The sequence below is a fragment of the Oryza brachyantha genome, chromosome 2 (assembly GCF_000231095.2).
Source record: "Oryza brachyantha chromosome 2, ObraRS2, whole genome shotgun sequence".
Classification (NCBI taxonomy): domain Eukaryota; kingdom Viridiplantae; phylum Streptophyta; class Magnoliopsida; order Poales; family Poaceae; genus Oryza; species Oryza brachyantha.
In genome coordinates this window covers 24,539,957-24,563,091 of record NC_023164.2, presented here as the reverse complement: position 1 = coordinate 24,563,091, position 23,135 = coordinate 24,539,957, and the positions used below count along the sequence as shown (strand labels likewise).

The following is a 23,135-nucleotide window of genomic DNA, read 5'->3' as shown; positions in this document are numbered from 1 at the left end:
AGAAATCGCGGGACGAATCTTTTGAGCCTAATTAGAATATGATTAGCCATAAGTGTTATAGTAGCCAACATGTGCTAATGATGGATCAATTAGGCTCAAAAGATTCGTCTCGCGGTTTCTAGGCGAAATCTAAATTTGTTTTGTAATTAGACTACGTTTAATACTTTAAATGTGTGACCGTAACCGTTGATGTGATATTTCTCCCAAAAATTTTTGCCAAGTAAACGTGACCTAATATGGGTTGTAAATTCATTAACAAAAGGTTATAGAGCTAAGACACATGCTCCATTTGGAAACGGCCAAGGAGAAGCGAAGAAAGCAAAGCAAGGCATGCATCGGCGAGCGGCAGTAGTTGAGCCAGTGACAGCGGCCACCGTTACTGCAGGCGGCTGGGGGCGCCTGCCGTGCCGAGCATGGCACTGGCACTGACACAGCAGCACGTACGACAGTCTCACCTCGATGAAAAAAAAAAACAGAGCGGGGCTGTATCGAGCGGGTCCCACAGGGAAGCCGGGCCCACCACCGTTCCGACGCACCAGGCTCCGGCTGATACGGCACGTGAGCCATCACTGACACGCGGGGGCCACGCGCGCGCGCGCGCGCAGGCAGTCGGTGATCCACGTGTTCGCGGCATTGTTTAAACTACGGAGGGCTGGGATACCCGCCCCCGACACAAGAACTCGTTGAGTTTGTAAATTTTTTTCCAAAAACATTATATTGAATTTTTTAGACATCTAAATAAAATATTAAATATAAATAAATTAAAAAACTAATTACACAGTTATGGAAGAAATCTTGAGACGGATCTTTTGAACCTAATTAGTCCATGATTAGCCATGAGTGCTACATTAACCAACATGTGCTAATGACGAATTAATTAGGCTCAAAAGATTCGTCTCGCGGTTTTCAGGCTAGGTGTGAAATTCGTTTTTTTATTCGTGTCCGAAAACCCCTTTCGACATCCGGTCAAATATCTGACGTGACACTTCTCCCAAAAATTTTCCTAATCCAAGGTCTTGTTTAGTTCTCAAATTTTTTTTCCAAAAACATCATATTGAATTTTTTGACACCTAAATAAAGCATTAAACATAGATGAACCAAAAAACTAATTGCATAATTATAGAAGAAATCCTGAGACGAATCTTTTGAGCCTAATTAGCCATAAGTGTTACCGTAACCAACATGTGTTAATGACTGATTAATTAGGCTCAAAAGATTCGTCTCGGGTTTCTAGGCTAGTCATGAAATTCGTTTTTTCATTTGTATCAAAAACCACTTCACTATCTAATCAAATATTTGACGTGACATTTTTTTTCTTACCCATAAACACCACCAAAGATTCGCGCCAAGTCAACAAAACTCCCCCCGGTGGGCCCCGCCCTCCCATGCCCACGCAGCGACGCGAGCGGTGCGCGGGGCGGGCCCCACACGTCAGCGAGCGCGAGGAGCCCCATGCCCGTGTGTGAAATGCCCCCTCGCGCCCGGTTGAAACTTTTGCCGCATCCGTCGGCGAAACGAGGCTTTTCCCTCCTCTCCTCCCCTCTCCCCGCCCCACTGCCATACTTCCCCTGCTTCCTCGGGGAATGCGACGCCTCGAGCCCGGGCTAGGGTTCGCCGCCGACCGCCGTCACCCTCCTTCCCGCCGCAAGAAGCCCCCGCCGCAGCAGCGGCGAAAGCGACCGGCGGCGGCCGCAGCAGTAAACCCCTCTCGCTCTTCACTTACCCTCCTCCGCCGCCGCCGCTCGCCGCGTTGCTGTATATTTTAGTGCAAGAGGGGCGCGGTAGAAGTCAATAGATCCACACCCGAGCACGCGCTCCGCTCGTCGCAAGCTCACATGGGGGATCCGAGGTTAGTGGCGAAGCCAAAACCGTCCCGCCTAAGCAAAGATAAAGCCAAAAAAAGAGGGGGCGAGCAAATTTGAACAAAGCTAGGTAGGCAAAAAGCGTCGCGTCTGGCCGCTTCGTCGCTTTTCTATCATTGCTATTTTGGTGCGATTCGCAGGCCTACGGATCGATCGATCGATTGCTTGTTTTGCTTCCGCTCGCTCGCTCGCGCGCTCGCTGTTTCAGTTCGTCTCCGCTGGTGGCTGGGGTAGTGTGAGTGTGACTAGTGCGGCGACTGTGCGGTGCTCGCGCTCGGTGTGAGCTTTCTCCTTTGATTTCTGAGACGATTGCCTCTCTCTCTGTTGGCGATTTCTGCAGACGGCGGTGGGGCCTCGCGGCGTGGCCGATCCAGATCCAGCGCCCTCGTCGCCGCTGCGCGTGCACGGCATCGGCAGCCACGCCTCGTGTGGCACGGCACCGCGAGGTGGGTGGGCGGGCGATCGGATTGGGGTGTGTGTGCGTGTGTGTGTGCTGTGTTATCCCACTGCCCGCACGTTCCCGGGTTTGTCGCCTTGCGTGTCGCAGCTAACCTCTTTCACATGCAGGTGAGGAGGAGGAGGTGGTGGTGGTGGAGGGGAGAGGCGACGGCGGGGAGTCGGTGGAGGAGAGGGGAGCGGCCAGTGACTCCTTCTCCCACTCTCTGAGAGGTGATTAATCTTCCTTTGCAGTACGGTTGCTGCTTGTGCTTTCGTCAATGTGGTTGCTGAATTTGGCTGGAATCTGTTGGTTGGTAGAGTGCCAGAAGCAGCGGCAGCTCAGGTCAGAGGGTGCTGCATTACTGCGGTCACCGGCCACGCATGAGCTCAACGGCGGCGGGGTTGGGAGCATCGATCTGCTGGTGCTGTCACCGAGGTGTTTGGTTGGGGGTAATGCTGGAGGAATGAGCAAGAGCTCGACGGCATCATCACGGAGCAGATCAGGCACATTTCCTAGTCCCGGGACCCCAAACTACCACCGTCATTGCGCTAGCACTATGCAGTATCCTAAGGGATGGAGCTCGGAGCGGGTGCCGCTGGGAGCCGGCACCAATAGGAGGTATGGGGGCAGTGGGCTTGTGCTTCCTTTCAACAATGGGAGAAAGCTGCCATCAAAATGGGAGGATGCGGAGAAGTGGATCCTGAGTCCAGTTTCCTGCGATGGGATTGGAAGGATGTCAGCCCCGGCGCCTCACCATAGACGGCCCAAGTCAAAGAGTGGTCCGCTTGGCCACCCAGCTGGAATACCGGGTGCTTATGCGACTGCTTCACCATTTGTGCCCTGCTTTGATGGTGTTCTGGCAGCGGCTAATTTTGCAGCGCATTCTCCTTTTTCTGCTGGGGTTCTAATGCCAGAACATGTGCGTAATGGTGACTTCAGCAGTGGAAGAGGTAGAAGTGGAGATGATGGCAGCAGCAGATCATACTCAGCAGAGAAGGACCCGTATATATTGAGATCAGCCAGTATACATGCGTGGACAGAGACACTTATGGAAGCATCTGCCTTTGCTAATATCTCAGAAGAAACTGCACAAGGTTTGATTAAGACAATCTCTTGTCCATTGCTGTCACTTATTTATCCGTATCTTGTCATGTGTCCGGATTCTCAGAAGAAACAAGTGTCATGCCTGCACTTTGTTATCTCAGAAGAAACAATCCACAACCTTGAAATAAGTGTTCTGCAGCTTGTGTCATTTGTCCAGTATGCGCTTATAATCCCAGTAGAAGTTTACTATTTTAACCAGCTTTATATATGCAAGTTTTCCATTGAGGTTGGGATAGGCTAGTTCGGTGGCCAGGTGTTTGTGATTTGTTTTGCTATCAACAAATTTAAAACTTTGCACTTTAGTTCGTAGTGGTTAGTGAGCGTGCATGAAAATGAAATTATGCTATTTTGCAATTTATCCTGCCATTTTTGGCAATGATACAATAATAAGAAAGATGCTCACATGCATAACATCATACAATTACATGCTAATGCATTTAAAGTTCATCGATTAATATAACTTAGCTCAAAGGTGGAGATTTCAATCTTAAAACCCCTCCGCATTCAAATGTGAGTCATTTTTTAAGATTGATCTTACCTGTTTTCAGATTTCTAAGCATGCAAAAGAGCCTGTTTCATTTGCACTTAAACATTTGATACTTTTACATGTGGTCTTGTGGATTGTTCTAGGACATTTGAATTGGCTTGCATCATCGTGTTTTTGCCAGTTCTGAGGCCTTGCATGTGTCTGATATGTTCTGTGATCTTCTGTGTTCAGAAGGCCAGTTCTGTCATTTAGACAGGGCATTCTAAAAGGGTTTCTATAACCATGTATGCCATCAGACAGGTTACATCAAGATATGCTATTTCCATATTATCTACTAAGGAAATGAATGTAATAAGATATTTGTAAACCAAACATAAGATTTTATTTCATTTTTATGCATCAGGGATTTTGTGCAGTTAAATCAACTAGCTTTACATATTCATATATGCTAATTAAATGTTGCCTTTGTGCACCCTGTGTACAGATGATAGATTGCAAGGCCTGCAAGGAGAAACTTCGGTTATTTCCAGTCCAATAATAAAGAAAGATGTTGCCACACAAATGAGCCCTGATGACAGTATATCGTCTTCTCCGAAAGCAAGACATTCATGTTCCAGTTTACCATCTGGACATCCAATTAAAGAGCCCAATAGTCATTTACCTAAACCTGAAGTACGAGATGTGCAGGTAGATGATCAAGTAACTGTGACCCGGTGGTCCAAGCGGCATGTAACACGAGGCTCTGATAGGCGGTCAACAAATATTGTTGAGTGGAGGAAGAAGACAATTGAGACTCGGGCTCCATCTTTTGATGAAAAAGAAAGAGAGAGCTGCATATCAAAGTAAGATTTTTTTTTCATGTTTGTATATCAAAGAAATAAACTTTTTTCATTTTTGTAATTGTTTTATTTGTAAATTGATCTGAACTTAGACCCAACCATACAGTTTTGTACTTATATTGTAACCAATTCCTGTATTCCCACCTAGTTTAGTGCGATAACGACTAATTCTAAATTGGTTTGGATTTTGAAAATCTTACGTGGTATTTGTTGACACCTGAAATAGAAGTATATGCCACACTCAAGCTGAAGCTGATTTGGCTGTATGCTTCTACAAATGTAGGCTGTGTGTGTGTATGACAACAAACTAAATATGTTAGAGGTGGCAAACAGAATTTGATTTCACTCTTGTATTGTCTGCCAATAAGTTATAATTTAATTATTTGCTCTGTTTCCTTTTAACTAGTACTATGTGATGAATAATAATTTGCAAATATGTTTTAACATGCCGGTACGATCGTTAGCCACAGATTCTTTTATAGAGTTCAGCATGCCCAGCATCCCAATTTATAATATAAGAGCCTAGACTGTGAAATTGTTAGTAAGGGAGAAAAACAAACTAATATAGTCGAGATCAAATGTTGTGTAGATTAGATATACACTTACCCACATTAAAATTTAGCCTTGATATCTGCAAATTTTCTTCAGTCCCTTCACTGTAGTTTTTTTGTTATTCAAGTTTTGTACCTTTTCCCCCATTAAACACAACAAAATATGCTTGCACTGCTTTCTTTACTCTTCTGTTCAGTGAACCAGAACTCCAGACAAATAGTAGTAGAAGAAAGAGAAACATGTGCACTGATTATTAGAATATTTTTCACTATTAGTTAAGCATGTTCTATTGCTTTGACCTTTTTTTCTGTTAAGGTGCAAGAGGGAGGAAGCAAAGATCACTGCTTGGGAAAATTTGCAGAAAGCAAAAGCAGAGGCAGCAATTCGAAAGTTAGAGGTAGTCTTTTGTACTTCTTTGCTTGTACCAGTTGTGGTTTGCTTGTATATTTGATTGTCCTAAATGTTTCTGTTTTTTTTAAATAAGTTATGGTTACACCTTCTGCTTGCTGTACTTTCAGATGAAGCTTGAAAAAAAAAGGTCATCGTCGATGGACAGAATCTTGGGGAAACTACGCAGTGCTCAAAAGAAGGCGCAAGACATGCGTAGTGCTGTTTCTGTGAGTGAAGATCAATGTGGAGTGAGAGCAACCAAGAAAGCGTCTTACTTGAGGAGAACGGGCAAATCTTTCAGTTGCTGTTTCACCTATCATGCTTGCTAATTGTGGCATAGTTGGTTGCCATGGGTGCAGCAATGGATGTGCCAATGTGCAAACTTTTTGGTGAGTTTTTGCTTATATATATATATCGGTAAACTAGTTGTAGTGCCAATGTGTGGTGGCATGTGGCTAGTTTTATGCTTGCATTTTGTGTGGCTTTATACATTCCGAATAGGTTGATCTGTAGGACATCCTTACTAGAGCATATTTACTGGAAAATGTACTAACTTTTCACATGAATCTTCAGGACGTTGCAGCTCATGTCAACCAACAAATCGGAATTAATCAGGAAGTCAAAATTTTCCTTGCTGCGGCATCTGTAGGTGACGGGATTAATTAAAGAGAGTTTGCATGGTCTGATCGATGAAATACCTTTGGTACCAGTGGAGTAGTAGAAACCGGTCATCGAGCAAAGTCGATTATCTGTGCTTATTGTAGTGGATTATTGCTCCCGTTATTTTGTGCCTACAATCTCTGTACGCCCAATAGTCTCCCTCGAGAGCTTTATTCTAGTTATCACCAGATTGGCCTGGTTCTCGCGTTCCGATTGATATGTATATCTTTCCATGGGATTCTGTATGCAGTGCGAAGCCTTGGGGACCTTGTAGTCTTGTACTGATACTGTATTGAAAGAGGTTATCCACGGCTGCAGCTTTTGGCCTCTTCTCCAGTTTTGCTCACTGAGCCTCGTCTGGGATCCTTACCGAGCACTGATGTAGAGCTGGAGTTTAGTCCGACTCGCCAACATTTGAGTGCCACTGAGAAATAAGTGCTCTAGCGCTAGCAATATGCGAGTGAAGTAATAAATCTGAAGGCCAAGTCATTTTTTAAGGAAAAAAAAAGGAATGAACAAATTGCTGGTTCTAAATTTTTTTGTATGCATAGGATGGATGCAAAAGGTTGCTGCTAACTTCAAGTACAATTTGAAGTGAAGGCTATAATGGTACGGGATCATGTTCTAGACAGGATGATGCACCTAAGAGCAAGTATATTAGCAGGATATAAGCTGGCTATAAGCCAACTAAAATAAAGGAGAGGAGAAGCGGATGGTAAGGTTATAGACAACTCGGGCATAAAAAAAACTCTATGAGATATATAAGTGGGTCTCATATTAATAATGAATAGCTAACTACTATATTAGTGAACTAGATAAAGGCTACGTGGAGTCTTATAGCCAGTTTACTGACTATGTCTTGTTCTAATACCTATACCCATATGTACTAGTAGGATTTGGTTCAGGCCAGGAACCAAAATGGGCGGTTGAGATGCAGCTGAGCTCTGTAGCAGCAATAATAAAATGATAAAATATGAGAAAATAATGCTCTGTTTTTTACTATAGAAGTTGATTATAGGACGGTTAGATCAAGAAATAGAGGACTCCGATTTACGTGCAGTTGCAATTGTGCAATCACAAAAGCTACCATACTGGATCTCAGGCTTTGTTTAGTTCTTAAATTTTTTTCCAAAAACATCACATCAAACTTTTGGACACGTAAATAAAGCATTAAACATAAATGAACCAAAAAACTAATTGCACAGTTATGAAAGAAATCTTGAGACGAATCTTTTGAGCCTAATTAGTCCATGATTAGTCATAAGTGTTACAGTAACTAACATGTGCTAATGATGGATTAATTAGGCTTAAAAGATTCGTCTCGCGGTTCCTAGGCTAGCCGTGAAATTCGTTTTTTCATCCGTGTCCGAAAACTCCTTCCGACATCTAGTCAAACATTTAACGTGACACTTTTCCCAAAAATTTTCTCAATCTAAACGCCACCTCAATCTTGTCTAGTTCTAGTGAGTACGGTTGTCATTGTCTCATTGAGCCCCTGCCCCTGCACCTTTTAAATAGTACACTCAAGTTTGGAGTTGAACTACAACTGTTGGTCTGACCCGGGTAAGGTGAAGTGTAGTATGGTTTAGGGTTGGAGCTATATATGGAGAGGGGTGCCCAGGAATCCATTCCAAATTTTTAGCTATAATTTAGATAAATTTCATCATATATACACTTCTCTTACTTCAAACTCGAGCATCTACAGAAGATTGAACTAAGTCCAAAGCAAACTAAAACAAGAAGTGGCACTAGTTTCTAGCTACCATCATTTCGCTTTTTTTAAAGAGAGAATGAAACCATATTTTTGCAAATGAAAAATAATGTGTTAATAAAAGTTTTATATACGTGTTCATAACGACTTAAAATCAAAAGCTATAAACTAAACCATGCACGGTGGAAAAAAACTCAAACTCAAATTCAAATTTAAGTTTTAAAAATTAAAAATTTAACTTACAAAAAAGTTACAACAGATAAAATAGAGAGCCCCTATTTAGTTGTAGCTCCGCATCTGGTACGGTTGCATGACGTTTATACCGGAACAGAACGACCCTTTTTCGCAGCCAACGTCCTAGGGACTACGGTCGAGCATGGGGCATTGGAACATACTTTCGTCTTCGTCCAACTAACGGCCTCGCAATCTTTACGTAGCCTCATCTGCAGAGTTCGTTTCATATTCCATACCATGCTATGCTAGATACACCAGAACAGGAAACCCGCGTACGCTAGCACAGGAGCGAGCCATGAGATCATATGGCCCTTTAATTAGCTTGCCATCTATATAACACTATACAGCAACGGGACGTAGCAACGTACACATCGAAATCTTTGCGATGGATCGTATCATGGGGAGCAAACGGCAGGTGATCTTGCCAAGTTTGGCCGTCCTGGCCGTCGCGGCGGCCGTCCTCCTGTCGCACGGCGGCCACGCCGGAGCGGACGCCGCCGCCGCCCGGCCATTCGCGAGAACGAGCGGGACGCGCTTCACGGTCGGCGGGCGGCCGTTCTACTCGAACGGCTTCAACGCGTACTGGCTCATGTACATGGCGTCCGACGCCACCGCCGACCGGAGCAAGGCGGCGGACGTCCTCCGGCAGGCGGCGCGCCTCCGCGCGACGCTGGTGCGGACGTGGGCGTTCAGCGACGGCGGCTACCGGCCGCTGCAGAAGTCCCCCGGCGTGTACAACGAGAGCATGTTTATGGTATGTACGTGTTGTATCACAACACCATGTATATCTATTTATTTTACATGTGACAATATGCAATTGCGTAGCAATATTTATAATGCTGTCGTGTGATCCAGGGACTAGATTTTGTAATAGCCGAAGCGAACAAACGAGGGCTGTATTTGATACTGAGCCTGGTGAACAACTGGGACGGTTTCGGCGGGAAGAAGCAGTACGTGCAATGGGCTAGAGATCAGGGCCACTACCTGGGTTCCGACGACCAATTCTTCACCAGCGAAGTAACCAAACAGTTCTACAAAAACCACGTAAAGGCATGTGGCCTAATAAATCTGCTAAACTGATCGACTTTTCAAGCTAAAGAAACACATGTTTTTGTTGCGATGTACTATAAGTTTTCTCAATACAATCTGACGTTCTGCACGCATGCATATGCAATTACGCATGCAACAGGCAGTCCTGACGAGAGTAAACAAGATAACCGGAGTGGCGTACAAGGACGAGCCGGCCATCTTTGCATGGGAGCTCATGAACGAGCCACGCTGCCAGAGCGACCTCTCTGGAAAAACTCTGCAAGTAATTCAATCTTCAGTTCTAACTCATTCCATCAGTCGACGGCAACCCGTACATGTTTGCAAGATATATGGATTAATTTGTGGTGATTTGATCGTTCGATCGATCGATTTATGTTCAGGCATGGATCACGGAGATGGCCGGCTACGTGAAATCCGTGGACCCGAACCACATGGTGGAGATCGGGCTCGAAGGGTTCTACGGCGAGTCGATGCACAAGAACTTAAACCCGGGCTACACCGTCGGCACCGACTTCATCGCCAACAACCTCGTCCCGGCCGTCGACTTCGCCACTATCCACTCCTACCCCGACCAATGGTAAGCAAGCTAAGCAAGCACACCGTCGTTGAGCCATGCATCCATTCATGGCGGAAGAAGCTAGCGTCTCCGGCGCCTAACAACAACAATGGCTGCAGGGTGGCCGGCGCGAGCAGCGACGAGCAGGTGGCGTTCATGCGGAGGTGGCTGGCCAGCCACATCCAGGACGCGGCGGCGGTGCTGCGGAAGCCGCTGCTGGTGACGGAGTTCGGGTGGTCGGCGCGGTCGAACGGGTACGCGGTGGCGGCGCGCGACGCCTACTTCCGCATGGTGTTCGACGCGGTGTACGCGTCGGCGCGGGCGGGCGGGCCGTGCGCCGGGGGACTCTTCTGGCAGGTGATGGCGCCCGGGATGGAGAGCTGGACCGACGGCTACGAGGTGGTGCTCGAGCGCAGCCCGTCCACGGCCAGTGTCGTCGCTCATCAGTGCGCCAGGATCGCCGGGCTCAGCCCGGCCGGCCCAGCGTGGCAAAACTGCCAGTTACTCTGAGGACATCCCTCGTCTACTGCACGTCTGAATAGTTACTAAAAAAATTTATAAGGATAGATTAATACAAAACAATAATTACTAAAAAATTTAAAAGGATAGATTAATACACAACACACTAGTCTACAAATATGCAAGCTCGAATATGTTTTCTACCAAGTATAACAGAAACCACAAATATGACGGTGAATATACGTGTACTATTTAAAGTTTGAATTTATCATTTCTGTTATAAATCATAAAAGTAATATTTAAACTTGTATGATTATGAAGTGAAATATATCATATTAATCTATTATTATAATTTTTATAAATGATATGCAGTAGATGAGGGGATATTTTCTCAGAGTTAATTCACGCAAGCCGGCGATAATTAACCTGCACGAGGATATTTTCAGACGATTGCCAATTCACGGGACAGCGATAATTAATCTCTACACGAGGATGTATCTTAAGAAGAGGATATAGTAATCCATGTATCCTATCTAAAGGAAGAAATAACATTTTTTGTGGAGAACTGGAAGAATATCGTACGTATAAGATTGTAAAGCCGTCGACTTTCCAGGCCGACAATGCCACCGTGATACGATTGTGACGCGGGAGATACTGCTTGATTTTATTAGAATTTTTTTTCCAAAAATTATTTGTTCTTATGTTTTTTCAGAAATATACCATCTGTTTTTATTATATATAGACTTCATACGAAACCAGCACACGAAACCAGAAATATACATGTAGACTTCATACACATAAATTTTATACATATAAACTATATATATAATATACACACAATATTTATACATATAAACTTTATACACATAAACTTTGTACATGCAAACTTTATACACATAAACTTTATACATGTAAACTTTATACACATAAACTTTCTGCATGTAAACTTTATATATACACACATACATACATATAAAAATTACATAAACACAAAAAGTTAAAAAATTTATACATGTAAAATTTATACGTATAAAGTTAACATATATTTTTTTAAAAAAAAAACGTTGTTTTAGGTGGGGTGTCAGCCCACCGACTTGCTGGGCCTGGAATTGGGCCGTCCAGGGCGCTCGCTCCGCCTTGCTGGGCCTGCAACGAGGGGAGGAGGAGGAGTGTTCGCGCGCGCTCGCGAATTAGACTTTTCGGAGCCAGCCGGTCAGCCGGTCGGCCCCGCGTCACGGCGTTGCCTTGCCTGGTTGGTGGGGGATTCCACCACGATCCCGCGCCGTCCACCTGTCCCCGCTCCCCCGCGCGGATGCTCACACCTCGCGGCGTCCCATTGGGCAGCCCGTCGCGTCGCCACCCGTCAGCGTCGTCGCGGAGGCCGCCACGTTTCGCGTCCCCCCGAGCACAATCCCCCGCCCCCGTGTGGGTACCCACCCACCACGTTGAGTCCGGTGTCCCAACCAAACCCGAATAAAAAACCTTATCCCACTCGACCACGCCGCCCAGCAACATCCCCCACCCCCACTGACACCCCAGCCCCACCACGAGATCTGGGCTGGTTCGGAGGAATTGCAATAGCTCAGTAACACAAAAGTGGAGGAATAGAAACACATGAATGACAATATTAATTTATACAAATTATTTAATAAGTTTAAGCGGATGAATTTTTTTTATATTTTCTCTCTATAAATGATAGAAATTTTTTCTTTATTTTCCTATATTTTTTTGTACAGACCGAATTTTTTTAAAGGAATTTAATTCTTAGTAACCGGATCTTTCTGTTTTTTCTTCCAAATGAAATGGTCCTGAGGCCGGGGTGCGGGTGATGGACGGGTCGCTGTGTGCGCGTAGCGGGAAAAAGTATACTTTATTACCCGGCACGCACTAGTCGAGATGGGAGCGAGGAGGAGACGAGACGGCGTTTTAAACGAACCCCACACGGCTCCTCGCTGCCGACACCTGTCCCGCGCGCCCTCCTCGCCTCGCCTCGCCGCCGCGGCCCGCGTCGTCCGCGCCAACGGCAGAGCTCCACATCCTCCAGGTCCCCCTCGTCTCTGATCCCTACTGCTCGTTGCCGGCTGGGCTGTTTCGAAGCAGGAGTGGTCGTTGCGCCCCGTCCCGAGTTTTAATCCGGCCGTTGCTGGTCGTCGCGGATCTTGGGGGGGGTTTTGGTTTGGTTGGAGGCTTGGAGTTTGGAGATGGATTTTCCGGGAGGGAGTGGGAGGCCGCAGCAGCAGCAGCTGCCGCCGATGACGCCGCTGCCGCTGGCGAGGCAGGGGTCGGTGTACTCGCTCACGTTTGACGAGTTCCAGAGCACGCTGGGCGGGGTGGGGAAGGACTTCGGGTCGATGAACATGGACGAGCTCCTCCGCAGCATCTGGACGGCCGAGGAGTCGCACGCCGTCGGCGCCGCGGCCGCCACGACGACGACGACGTCGGCGTCCGCGGCGCCAGCGGAGCACGCGGCGGGGACGACGCCCGTTCAGAGGCAGGGCTCGCTGACCCTCCCCCGCACGCTCAGCCAGAAGACCGTCGATGCGGTCTGGCGCGACATGATGTGCTTTGGAGCAGGGGGCACCACCGCTGCGCCGGCCGCCGCGGAGCCCCCGCCGGCCCAGCGGCAGCAGACGCTCGGCGAGGTCACGCTGGAGGAGTTCCTCGTGCGCGCCGGCGTGGTGAGGGAGGACATGTCGGGGCCGCCCGTCCCGCCGGCGCCGGCGCCTGCGGCAGCACCGGCCCCGCCTCCGCAGCCGCCACCGATGTTGTTCGGCCAGAGCAATGTGTTTGCTCCGATCGTGCCTCCTCTCTCCTTGGGAAATGGGTTGGTCACTGGAGCTGTCGGCGGACAGGGTGGAGGTGGCGTCGCTCCGTTGGTTTCGCCGGTGAGGCCCGTTAGCTCCAATGGTTTCGGCAAGATGGAAGGCGGGGACCTGTCATCGCTGTCGCCATCTCCGGTGCCGTACATTTTCAATGGTGGACTGAGGGGGAGGAAGGCGCCGGGCATCGAGAAGGTTGTCGAGAGAAGGCAGCGGCGGATGATCAAGAACAGGGAGTCTGCCGCGAGGTCGCGCCAGAGGAAACAGGTGAAGAATCTTCCTTTTGTTGTGCTGTTATTATTTTTTTACCATCAAATTGCCTTATGGATACATGTAGTGACATGTGTAAAGCATACTAGCACATACATGTTCGCTTCCACCAGTTCTTTTTTTTCTTTTCGATGTGACAACTGATGAGAAATGTTTATCGTCATGCTGATCGTTTTATTTGATCTTTTGTTACATTTTCAAACAGCTAACTTAGGGTGTGTTTATACATGTTGCAAAATTGTGTCATATCGGTGAAAAACATACTGAAACTAAATTATTGTACACAGCGTAAACATCTTTTTTGCATCTATTAGGCTAACCCTTACAAAGTGGTGTTTCTAAATATAACTTTCTCCTGTTTATGTCCTAAAACCTTTTGTTTTGCTCAATTAATTTATGTTCCCCGATATGGAGCAGGCTTATATGATGGAGTTGGAAGCTGAGGTGGCTAAACTTAAAGAGCTCAATGAGGAGCTCCAGAAAAAACAGGTATTCTCCATGTTCTGATTGCAATCCTTGTTTGATTTTTATTCGTTTCAATTTGATTGAAGCACTTAGAAGCCTTAGGTAACCTTTAAACTTTCAAACGCCTGGAATTTCAGAGAAGCATTTGCACTTCACATGTTGGCATATTATTCATTTATACTTGTTAGCCGTTGCTCTCTGTTTATCCCCACTTGAACACTTTCTTTTTTCCACTTTCAAAACTTAAAGTATCAGTTTTGTTATTCTCGATAATCATCAGCTCACCACCTGTCCACTAGTTTCTAGCAGCAGTCTCCAGAGCATTTGACCAAGTGAAGTCCTCAGCAAGTAGAAAAATCATAGAATGGTTTCATATATTAACTGTACAAATAGAAATATAGATAACTTATCACTCTTCTTTACTGCTACTGTAACTAAAATATTTTGGTTTCTGAATTGTAATATACATAGCTTATTACTCTTCTTAATTGCTACTGTAACTAAAATAGCACTTGTGAATGTTGCACTTCACCCACACTTGTGATTATTTCATTTTTGCACTGTGCTAGCACATTCTCTAAGGCTTCACATTACAAACATAAACAGCCTCATCGTTTCGCTTTTGCTTATGCTTATAAGCTAAAATTTGAATTTTCAACTTTAAATTTGGAGTTTCTTTTGGGATTTTTCGTTGTAGTTAATTTTTCAGACTTTACTTTTAAATCGCTGAAAAGCCAAACGATCACCCCATAAGTGTCTTAAGACATGATAGTGGCATGGTAGGCACTAGGCAAAAGCTACTCTGTCCATCTGATTAAGCTTTAGCTTGTGAACTTATTGGCTATGTATTCTAATGTGCAGGATGAAATCTTGGAGCAGCAAAAGAATGAGGTAATTGCTTATCTTGCAAAAAAAAAAAAAAAACTTTTGCTCTGGCTGAATACTACTTTTGCTTATTACTGTCTTAAACAAAGGAAAAAAAGTGAAGCTGTATACCCTTGGCATGCTCTGTTTACTGATACCAGACTTGTTTATAGAAAGAAAATTACTCTTTTAAAAGTTTTGGTATCACCCATGGATGCTTCGAGGTTATTACAGCCTAATCTGTTAATATCATATGTACGCTTTGCTCCATGATTATTTTTCACATACTGTATGGTGAAAATCTAAAAAAATTTTGTTAAGAAAAATATAAATTTCTGAACTTGCTGTTTTGATAAACTTGTTTGAATGGGAAACGCTATGTTCTGATTGGTAGCTACTGGTCTTGAGTTTTTGGCTTTCACACTCTTACCTTGTACGTATGAAACTTAAGCAATGATGAAGTAAAGGTGGGGGGGGGGGGGGCAAGAAATGGAGAAATAATGAGGCACAGACTGATGTTGATGTGATTGATTGTATTCGTACATCAGGGGTTCGGTGGCTGCATTTAAGTGGCTTAAAAGAAATTCTTTGAATTGATCAGCCAACCGCAATCGTTGTTGAAATATAACCATTTATTAAATGACCTTTCATCTATAATAATACAATTTTAGCCAAATGCAACGTTGGAAGGGCTAGAAAAATATTGAAATTCATTTTCATAAAGCGGATATTTAGTGTGTGTATTGTTTAATATGTTTCCGTTCGTAGTGGTGTAACTGTATTTTCGAAACTATAGTACTTAAAAGTTGTGAGAGGATACGTCTTGATGCTATATTTTATATCCAACCAGAAGCAACTATTAAACCCAATAGGATTGATGAACCACTCTCATGTTCCATCTCCAATTGCCAAACTGTATATATTGTTTCTTAGAATCAATTTAACTGAAAATTTTGACTAATTTTGCATTCAACACATCACTCAACATGATATTCTGTAAAATCTGCGGATTGTTTTATTTAGACTGCTTCCTTAGGCCAAATATTGTAAACTGCTGAGAATATGTTCTCACGGGTGATTGAATATCATAACATGATTTAGAGCTAGAAGGGGAAGAATTTCAAGGCGCACATCCTCAGCAGCATAGTTGTTTTTCTGTATCTTACGCCACTGTTTCCTATGTGTACTGAAGCTATGGGAGTGCCTGAAATGGTTAGAGTAATCAAAATTTTAAAGGCCACTATACCAGAAAAACATGTGGATTAGACAAAAACTGAACTTCTGAGTTTTTGACTGAAATTAGCAAGTTAGCATAAACATTTGGCTTTTCTATTTCTGTACATAAATTTAACAAAAATAACCACTGCCCTCTGCCAATATCGTCAGACCCCTTTCTACAAAAGATCCTTTTGGAAATTTCCTGAATAGCTAATTATAGGCTCTTCTCTCCATCGGAACAATAGTATTACACTCTTGGCACAATTTACTCTACATGATTGTCTAGTGGACTGTGATAAATAGGAAATCAACAGAGCTGCTGCCTTTAGTTCTCATATAACTGTAGAATCATTTATTCCCATACCCTTTGACTTGGTTTTAATGACTTTACAATTGCGTTACTTCTTTTTTCTGTCAGCTTACTGTCTGAGAGATGTCTGACAGTTCGGGTAGAGATATTTCCAATCTCCTAGTTTTACTTTCCTCTGTGGCTTCATTTACACCATATCACCACCGCATTTTTTTTCCTAATGAGGTACTGTTTTGGTTTCTGCAGGTTCTAGAGAGAATGAGCCGACAAGTTGGACCGATGGCAAAGAGAATTTGCCTGCGGAGGACACTGACGGGTCCATGGTGAAGCTGAAGACCTTAGTTACCTGTAACTAGAACACAATCCTTTCAAAGTGAGCAGTGATTATAGTAGTAGGATGGTGAAGCTGAAGACCTTGGTTACCTGTAACTAGAACACAGTCCTTTCAAAGTGAACAGTGATTATAGTGGTAGGATGGTGATTGCTGAAGCTGAAGACCTTGGTTACCTGCAACTAGAACACAGTCCTTTCAAAGTGAGCAGCGATTATAGTAGTAGTAGGTTAGTTCAGAACCGCCAGATCTGCCCGTATAGACCAACCATTAGCCCGTGTGCTTGTCTCTTAGGACAGACAGGCTGCCCTTGATATTTACTCGACAGTTTTTTAGTTTTGAGTTATGCCCAAGAGAGTAGAGCATTGTATGTAATATATTTAACCATGGTGCCTGCTACCCTGTATTGTATTTTGCTGCTGTAGAATCCTATCTTGCCATGTACTTTTCTTGCCGTTTTGGACAAAGATGTATCTGAATTTATATTGACCATGGCAATGTGCTGTGTGTGGTGACATTGTCGTTGTGATCAGTTTGTGTGAAACGCAACTACTAGTCCGTACTTATCATGGTAACAACCTGAGGAAATGTGGGGATGTTTGGTCATGTGGTGGAGGTGGAAGCGCGTGGCGATGTTGGCCGGCCGGGTCAGTGACGCGACATGAATTATGGCCGTTTCGTGTTGCTGTCCGTCGTAGCCAATCCCATTCGGAATTTGATCCAAATCGCTGTCCAGTCACGTGCAGCACCTGAGGAGCATCTCCGTTTCACTCATCAGAGCAGCTAATACTAGCAGAATCTCGACAAGCATCTCATGATCCTTTCACCACTGGGCTTAAATTCTCGCAAAAGTCGAGAACGGGACGAGGTAAATCTGTCAGAGCTTTCCTCTTTTTTCATTCTTTTTTTTCATATACCGAGAGCAGTATAATAACATGCTATAAACCCAGCTACAGCACAAGGACATAGTGTGTATGATATGTAGGATCATATATTAATACTTCGTAGGTAATTATTGTATGAATTGATTGACTATAAATGAATTAGATGAATTAGAGCTAGTGTTACCTGTACTATTGAACTTGCTCTGACAGAGCTGCTCTTCAATTCTATCGTGAGCTACCACGAGGACGAGCTCCATTGCCATTCAAAAGAAGCTGCATCATCAATGCACAGGCTTGACTCTCCCCGGTTGCACGGCGAGACGCCGGTGTCACTGCGACGCCGCCGTGCTCCTGACGAACGCGATGGGTTCGAGAAAGAAACGAGAGCCCCGTACCAGCTAAAGACAGACAGCTCGCCGTGCCAAAGCGACGACAGCAGACAGGGACGCCCAACTGTACGCTGCCTGCGTCCATTGCATCCTCCCTCTCCCATTCGGCGCCAGCCGGACCACAGCCTGTCCTGACAACCCCAGCCAAACAATTCTCCGTAGAATGCACTGCAAACACACAGCGCAGCGACGATGACGATGATGATGCAGGCTCTGCTGCATCAACCGGTCCGGCTGCTCTGCTGCTTTCTGAACAAGAATTTCAAGCTTTCAGGTCTGGCCTCCTTGTCCCAGATTCTTTTGTCACCATGCAGATTGGTGAGAGCTGACAGATGATGCGGTTGTTTCACTTGTGTTTGTCGAATTCAGAGGAACCAGCGAGAGCAACACTCATTTGGGAAAGAAAAATTAGTCTGCCTCATGGATTTACATTGATGATGATAAGATCTGATTTAGGGGAATAAGCAAGAAACTGGCTAGAGTAAAGTAAAATTATGGCTGAATGATATTGTCATGGCTGACAATGTTAATTCAACTGTTCAAGATAATGGGAGGAGAGCCGGACGGAGGGTGGAAGGCGGCGGCCCACCAAACCCTAAATTCCTTCTCTTCCTTTTCAGCATCCGACGCGTTGAGGGAAGGATATTCTTTTCTTCTCCAGCTCGTATTCCTTCTCTAGATGCTGCGACTGCAGAGAGGAAATGGCGTCGCCGACGAGTTCAGCAACGGTTGCGCACGGATAACGCCACCACCTGCGCCCACTGTTTCAGCCTCATCTTCACCGTCTCCGGCGGGTCGCCTGCACCGCAACGATCAGGATCAAGTCAAAAACCCAAACTTTAGCTAAAAATCGAATGCCCAACGCAAACTAATCATCGAATTGGAAAACACTAATCGCGATTTGTTACAAACAAAAAACTCTGTTTTTGTAAGATTTACAGGTGCCCTGCATCTAGGTAGGGATTTATTGCAGGAAAAAAAAAACTCTTTTCTTTTTTAAGATTCACATGTGCCCTGCATCTAGGAGGTCGTCTCCCATGGCTGTTCTTCCCATCAACAGCACGATCGATCGTTAATATCATCGGAGTAGATGCCGGCAATAAGGTGTACGTACCTGGAGAGAGTATGGACATGGGACTCCCGAGCGGCGACTCCTCCGACGCCTCCGACGAGGTGGCGCCGCACGAGCACGGGCTCGCGGCGGCGCAACCCTCTCCCACGCCGCCGCCGCCATGCACGGCGTAGTAGAGGTCAAGCGCGGGGAGCGTCTCCACCAGGCGGCTCCTCCCGGCGCCGCACAGCGGGCACCCGGCCGCCTCGAACCCGAACCCGAGATCCATGCACCCGCGCAGCTCGTCGAGGTCGTCGTCCGTGACGCTCCGCACCCGCCGCAGCGCCGACGATCCCTTGTGCATCCCCCTCCGCCGCTCCCACGCCTCGTCCCTCTCGATGTCCGGCGACCACGAGTTCTGCTTCAGAAGCCCCGTCGCCGGCCCACCCACCGCACCCGCCCCCCTCCTCTTCGATCCCCCGCCGCCGCCGCCGTCCATCAGCCCCCGCCCTCACCTCCCTCCTCCGCCCGTTCGCCGTTGGGCCTCCTCCTCCTGCCCCCGCCCCGCGAGGCGAAGGGAGGGGGGATGCGGAGACGAAAAAGCTTCGCGTGGGGGGGCAGAAGCCGCCGCCGCGACGGGATTTTTATCCCTCCCCTCCCCTCCCGCCGCCGCCTTCCCCCTTTGCGTCGCGTCGCGTCCCTGCGTGACGTGTGCCGACGTAAGCGGGAGAGATTGCCTTTTTTATATATAGCCCTCGATCCAACGGCGGATGTTTGAATCGGTAGAGTCATTTATTATTAGGCATTGATTTGGGGTCACGGGTTCGGAGGAGGAATCAAATGCGGTGAAATTTCACCCGTTTTTCTTGCCGTTTAAATCGCGATTTCGAGCTCGCCCGTTTGAATCCGGTGTGGTTCGGTTGCGATTTCCGTGCGATGCGGTACACCGGGTGGTACCCTGTCCAACTTGCCCGCGAGTGCTGGTGGATGACGTGTGGGACCCTTAGTCAGTGAAGCTTTACGAGGACGTAGTAAAAGATAACTTTTTTAATATGATACGGCATGGTAAAGTTTTTTTTTCCTTGTTAAAAAAAAGGATTCGTAGTATTGTACGTGGGGTCTGATTAGAATATATTTTCTTTTATGATTTGTGACGTACATGGCGCATAACAACCAAAATCTTTTTCATCTTTTGTCTTTTCGCTTATACATATATTTATAAGCCAAAATTTAAATTTTCAATCTTAAATTTAGGGCTGATTTTAGGGTCTTTTATCGTACTTTATTTTGCTTTTAGATTACTAAGAACGTGCATATAATAATTTTATTCAAGAATTATTTTTTATTTATAAATATATTATTTCAAGATGGACAATGTTGGTTCATTCTGTGGATGGTAAATTTGAAATCATTTTTCTTTACAATTGCAGCATTTACCTTGTTTCAATGTAGTACTAGTAGTAGGTTAATATTAATGGGTCGATTAGGAAAACCTTTCAATTCTAGATGCGGCAACATCCACTGAACACTGATGGATTAGTTGGGAAGTAGGATCGCGACATCAGGCATTGGAGCAGAGGTTTACACAGTGGAGAAGAAGCTCATGCTTGATACTGGAAACCGAATTGGTTTTAACTCGAATTTTGTGAAATTTCTGTTGGTTGATTAGTTAGCCACATGATCATGTGAGGCGGTGAGAGTTGCTTGCACAGAAAGAATGATCGATCGACGCTTGCATGATTGATTGTTAACGATCCCTCGTGTATCTCACCATCAATCGTAATCCTTCTTGACATGGATTGAAATCACAGAAATATCTGCATGCATGTTTGAAACCCATTTTGTCACTCAGAAATAAGATTAAGAAAATTAATCTGATTCCGACAACAAACCCTCTCTTTCGAGGATTTCATGGTTTGTGGATCGCAATTAGGCGTTCCTAATCTTGTTTGATCCACACGTTTAATGATTTGTATCGAGATGATGAGTGCGTTTCGAACTTCTTACAGATGTTAATGCAATTTGCAAGAGCAACTTGATGTGTCTAGCGAATTCTTATATGACACTTCCTTTTATATTAACAAGCAAAGACAATGGAAGAGTAGTAGTAGCATAGCATGTAGCAGTATACTGTTCGATAGAAAGTTCGAAAAACTTGTCTTAAATTGTCAAGAAAACGAAATCCCTGACGTGCCTTGAACTATGAACATGCCATAATTTGCACGGCATGCTTTTCCTTTGCTTAATAGTCAGTGCTTTTAAAAGTTGGGCGTTATACCTTTTCTCTAAAGGAGTCGTCATTGTTTTTAACTTGCCATTAAGGTCATGTTTCGGACGCAGGATACTCTTCTGAAATTTTCATGTAAACTTTCTATAAATCAATATAAACCCTCCTGAATTTCATTAATTTTCATGTCTGAAAAAGACCCATCAGTTCGAGGAAATTCAAGAGTAAGCCATTCCAAAATTGACAAAAATGCAAGATGCTTAGTTTAAGAATTTTTACTCACTGTGTTAAGATCAATAGCCAGAAAAAAAATCTTATAGAATAGAGGTGATACTAAAGCAATCCGACGAGAGCTTCATCTGATAAGCGAGGCTACCTTTCTTGTTTGCTAATGTCGTCATGGTCTCATGAACCTAACTTCACTACACCATGGACGACTTCAAAGTCTCAACAACTAGTATAAAGATAGTATTGATGTGCAATGATACACATGAGCAACTTGTTCTTGCTCGTCGTCTCTCATTGGCCAATCTGTAAACAATGAGAACGAATGACGTCGTACCTCAATAATGCCCTTTTATAATTGCAGGAACTAGGAAGATTTCACGGCATTGTCAGGCAGAAAGATACGCATATGCTGCAATACTGTATGATGTTGTTGCGTCTAGCTGAACTGCCAAGTGGTTTCGCTATTGCATTTTTGGAGATTAAACAAGAGTATAGTTTTGTTTTCTCTGTGTAAGATAATGAACTAGCCAGTTAGGAGCATCACCAAAACTGAACAAGAGATCCCTTTCTAGGCTCAAATCGGCGTTGCCTCTTCTGATCATCTGCTAGCTCTGAATTCAAAAGAAAGTAAAAGCATTAAGCAATGACACAGCTTGCAGTTGTTTTTCCCTTCGAGTCAATATCAGGACAGCCGACTAGTGGTCACCTACATCAATTGGATCTGCCCTGAAATAGCAGCAAAGTTTCAAGAGAAGAGGCGATAATATTCAGACAAATACAGTACCTAACAATGACCTCACTTGGACACATCTTTGTACACTTTCAGAAGACTTGACCTGTCTTGGAAATAACCCGAAACCGGCACTGGTTTTTCGTCAATGGTCAATGCATTAAGAGCCATTAAACATTAACCTGGAAACATGGAACCTCATCAAATCAATCTCCGACAAAATTTGACAGAATCAGCAGGTAGAATCTCAGCCACAAAACAATACAGTTGCAAGCTAGCAACGCAACGCAAGGCAACTGCTGCCTACTGGGGATTTTGCCTTCACCATCATGACACTGCTAATGGAGAAGCATGACTTAAGCTGCACATTAATCAAACAAGGCTATCTAATTGGCCATTTTTCAGAGATGTGCACTGCAGCTGCAGTGCAGGAGTGGTCATCACGATTGCTAGGTGACTGTGTCCTCCCCCACATCGACTTCAACGTGGTAGCCGAAAGATTGGTTAATGGAGAGGCCGGCCGGCCCTGATTGGATCAAAGCTTTGCGCACGCATGCCTTCGATTTAAAGATATTCCGTCTCTTTTTGCCCTTTTCTTTTTGTCGCCGGCTCGACGGAACCCGACGATGGATCGGGCAGCAGAGTCAAAACGGCCGCAGCATGTGCAGAAAAGATTGGCCAGTTTTTAGCGGCTCTGAGCTTTCCCCACGTAGAAAATTCAGACGACAGAATCGATTGCCGTCAAGCCATCCATGCAGTTCAGCAGTTGATTGCGCTGAGTGAGAGATTGTTCATGGATGTTCGCTGCTTACTAACTCCGTCCTGAAAAATGCTTAAACCTTAATCAGCACAAAATTAGTAACTGGTTTTGTCCCAGCTAACTGTGAGTGATGATGGGTCAGGGCGGGCTAGAAACAGATCCTCTAACATGCACTCTGACTTAGGCTGATATATGAGCCCGATAACGAATACTCCAATAAGCCTCGTGTTGATGGGCATTGCAAAA

At 45.1% G+C, this 23,135-nt stretch overlaps 4 protein-coding genes across 4 annotated transcripts; 3 read left to right on the top strand and 1 right to left on the bottom strand.

The window, feature by feature from the left end:
* Positions 1–1,483: 1,483 nt before the first annotated feature.
* LOC102699842 lies at positions 1,484–6,795 on the top strand. Its single transcript, XM_040521333.1, has 8 exons — positions 1,484–1,697; positions 2,203–2,308; positions 2,430–2,531; positions 2,619–3,395; positions 4,377–4,734; positions 5,599–5,680; positions 5,802–6,062; positions 6,247–6,795. Exons 1-7 carry the CDS (start codon positions 1,584–1,586, stop codon positions 6,000–6,002), a joined length of 1,740 nt encoding a protein of 579 aa, XP_040377267.1. The 5' UTR covers positions 1,484–1,583; the 3' UTR covers positions 6,003–6,062; positions 6,247–6,795.
* Positions 6,796–8,675: 1,880 nt separating this feature from the next.
* Positions 8,676–10,394, top strand: LOC102713802 (putative mannan endo-1,4-beta-mannosidase 9). Its single transcript, XM_015833260.2, has 5 exons — positions 8,676–9,032; positions 9,134–9,328; positions 9,468–9,590; positions 9,709–9,905; positions 10,004–10,394. The coding sequence occupies exons 1-5, from the start codon at positions 8,676–8,678 to the stop codon at positions 10,392–10,394; spliced, it is 1,263 nt and encodes a 420-aa protein (XP_015688746.2).
* Positions 10,395–12,257: 1,863 nt separating this feature from the next.
* Positions 12,258–17,186, top strand: LOC102713525 (bZIP transcription factor 23). The gene is made up of 4 exons (XM_040520511.1): positions 12,258–13,429; positions 13,850–13,921; positions 14,759–14,788; positions 16,536–17,186. The coding sequence occupies exons 1-4, from the start codon at positions 12,545–12,547 to the stop codon at positions 16,614–16,616; spliced, it is 1,068 nt and encodes a 355-aa protein (XP_040376445.1). The 5' UTR covers positions 12,258–12,544; the 3' UTR covers positions 16,617–17,186.
* Positions 17,187–18,248: 1,062 nt separating this feature from the next.
* On the bottom strand, positions 18,249–19,711 carry LOC102713247. The gene is made up of 2 exons (XM_006649009.3): positions 19,008–19,711; positions 18,249–18,692 (listed from the first exon to the last, which is right to left on the bottom strand). Exons 1-2 carry the CDS (start codon positions 19,441–19,443, stop codon positions 18,613–18,615), a joined length of 516 nt encoding a protein of 171 aa, XP_006649072.2. The 5' UTR covers positions 19,444–19,711; the 3' UTR covers positions 18,249–18,612.
* Positions 19,712–23,135: the final 3,424 nt, after the last annotated feature.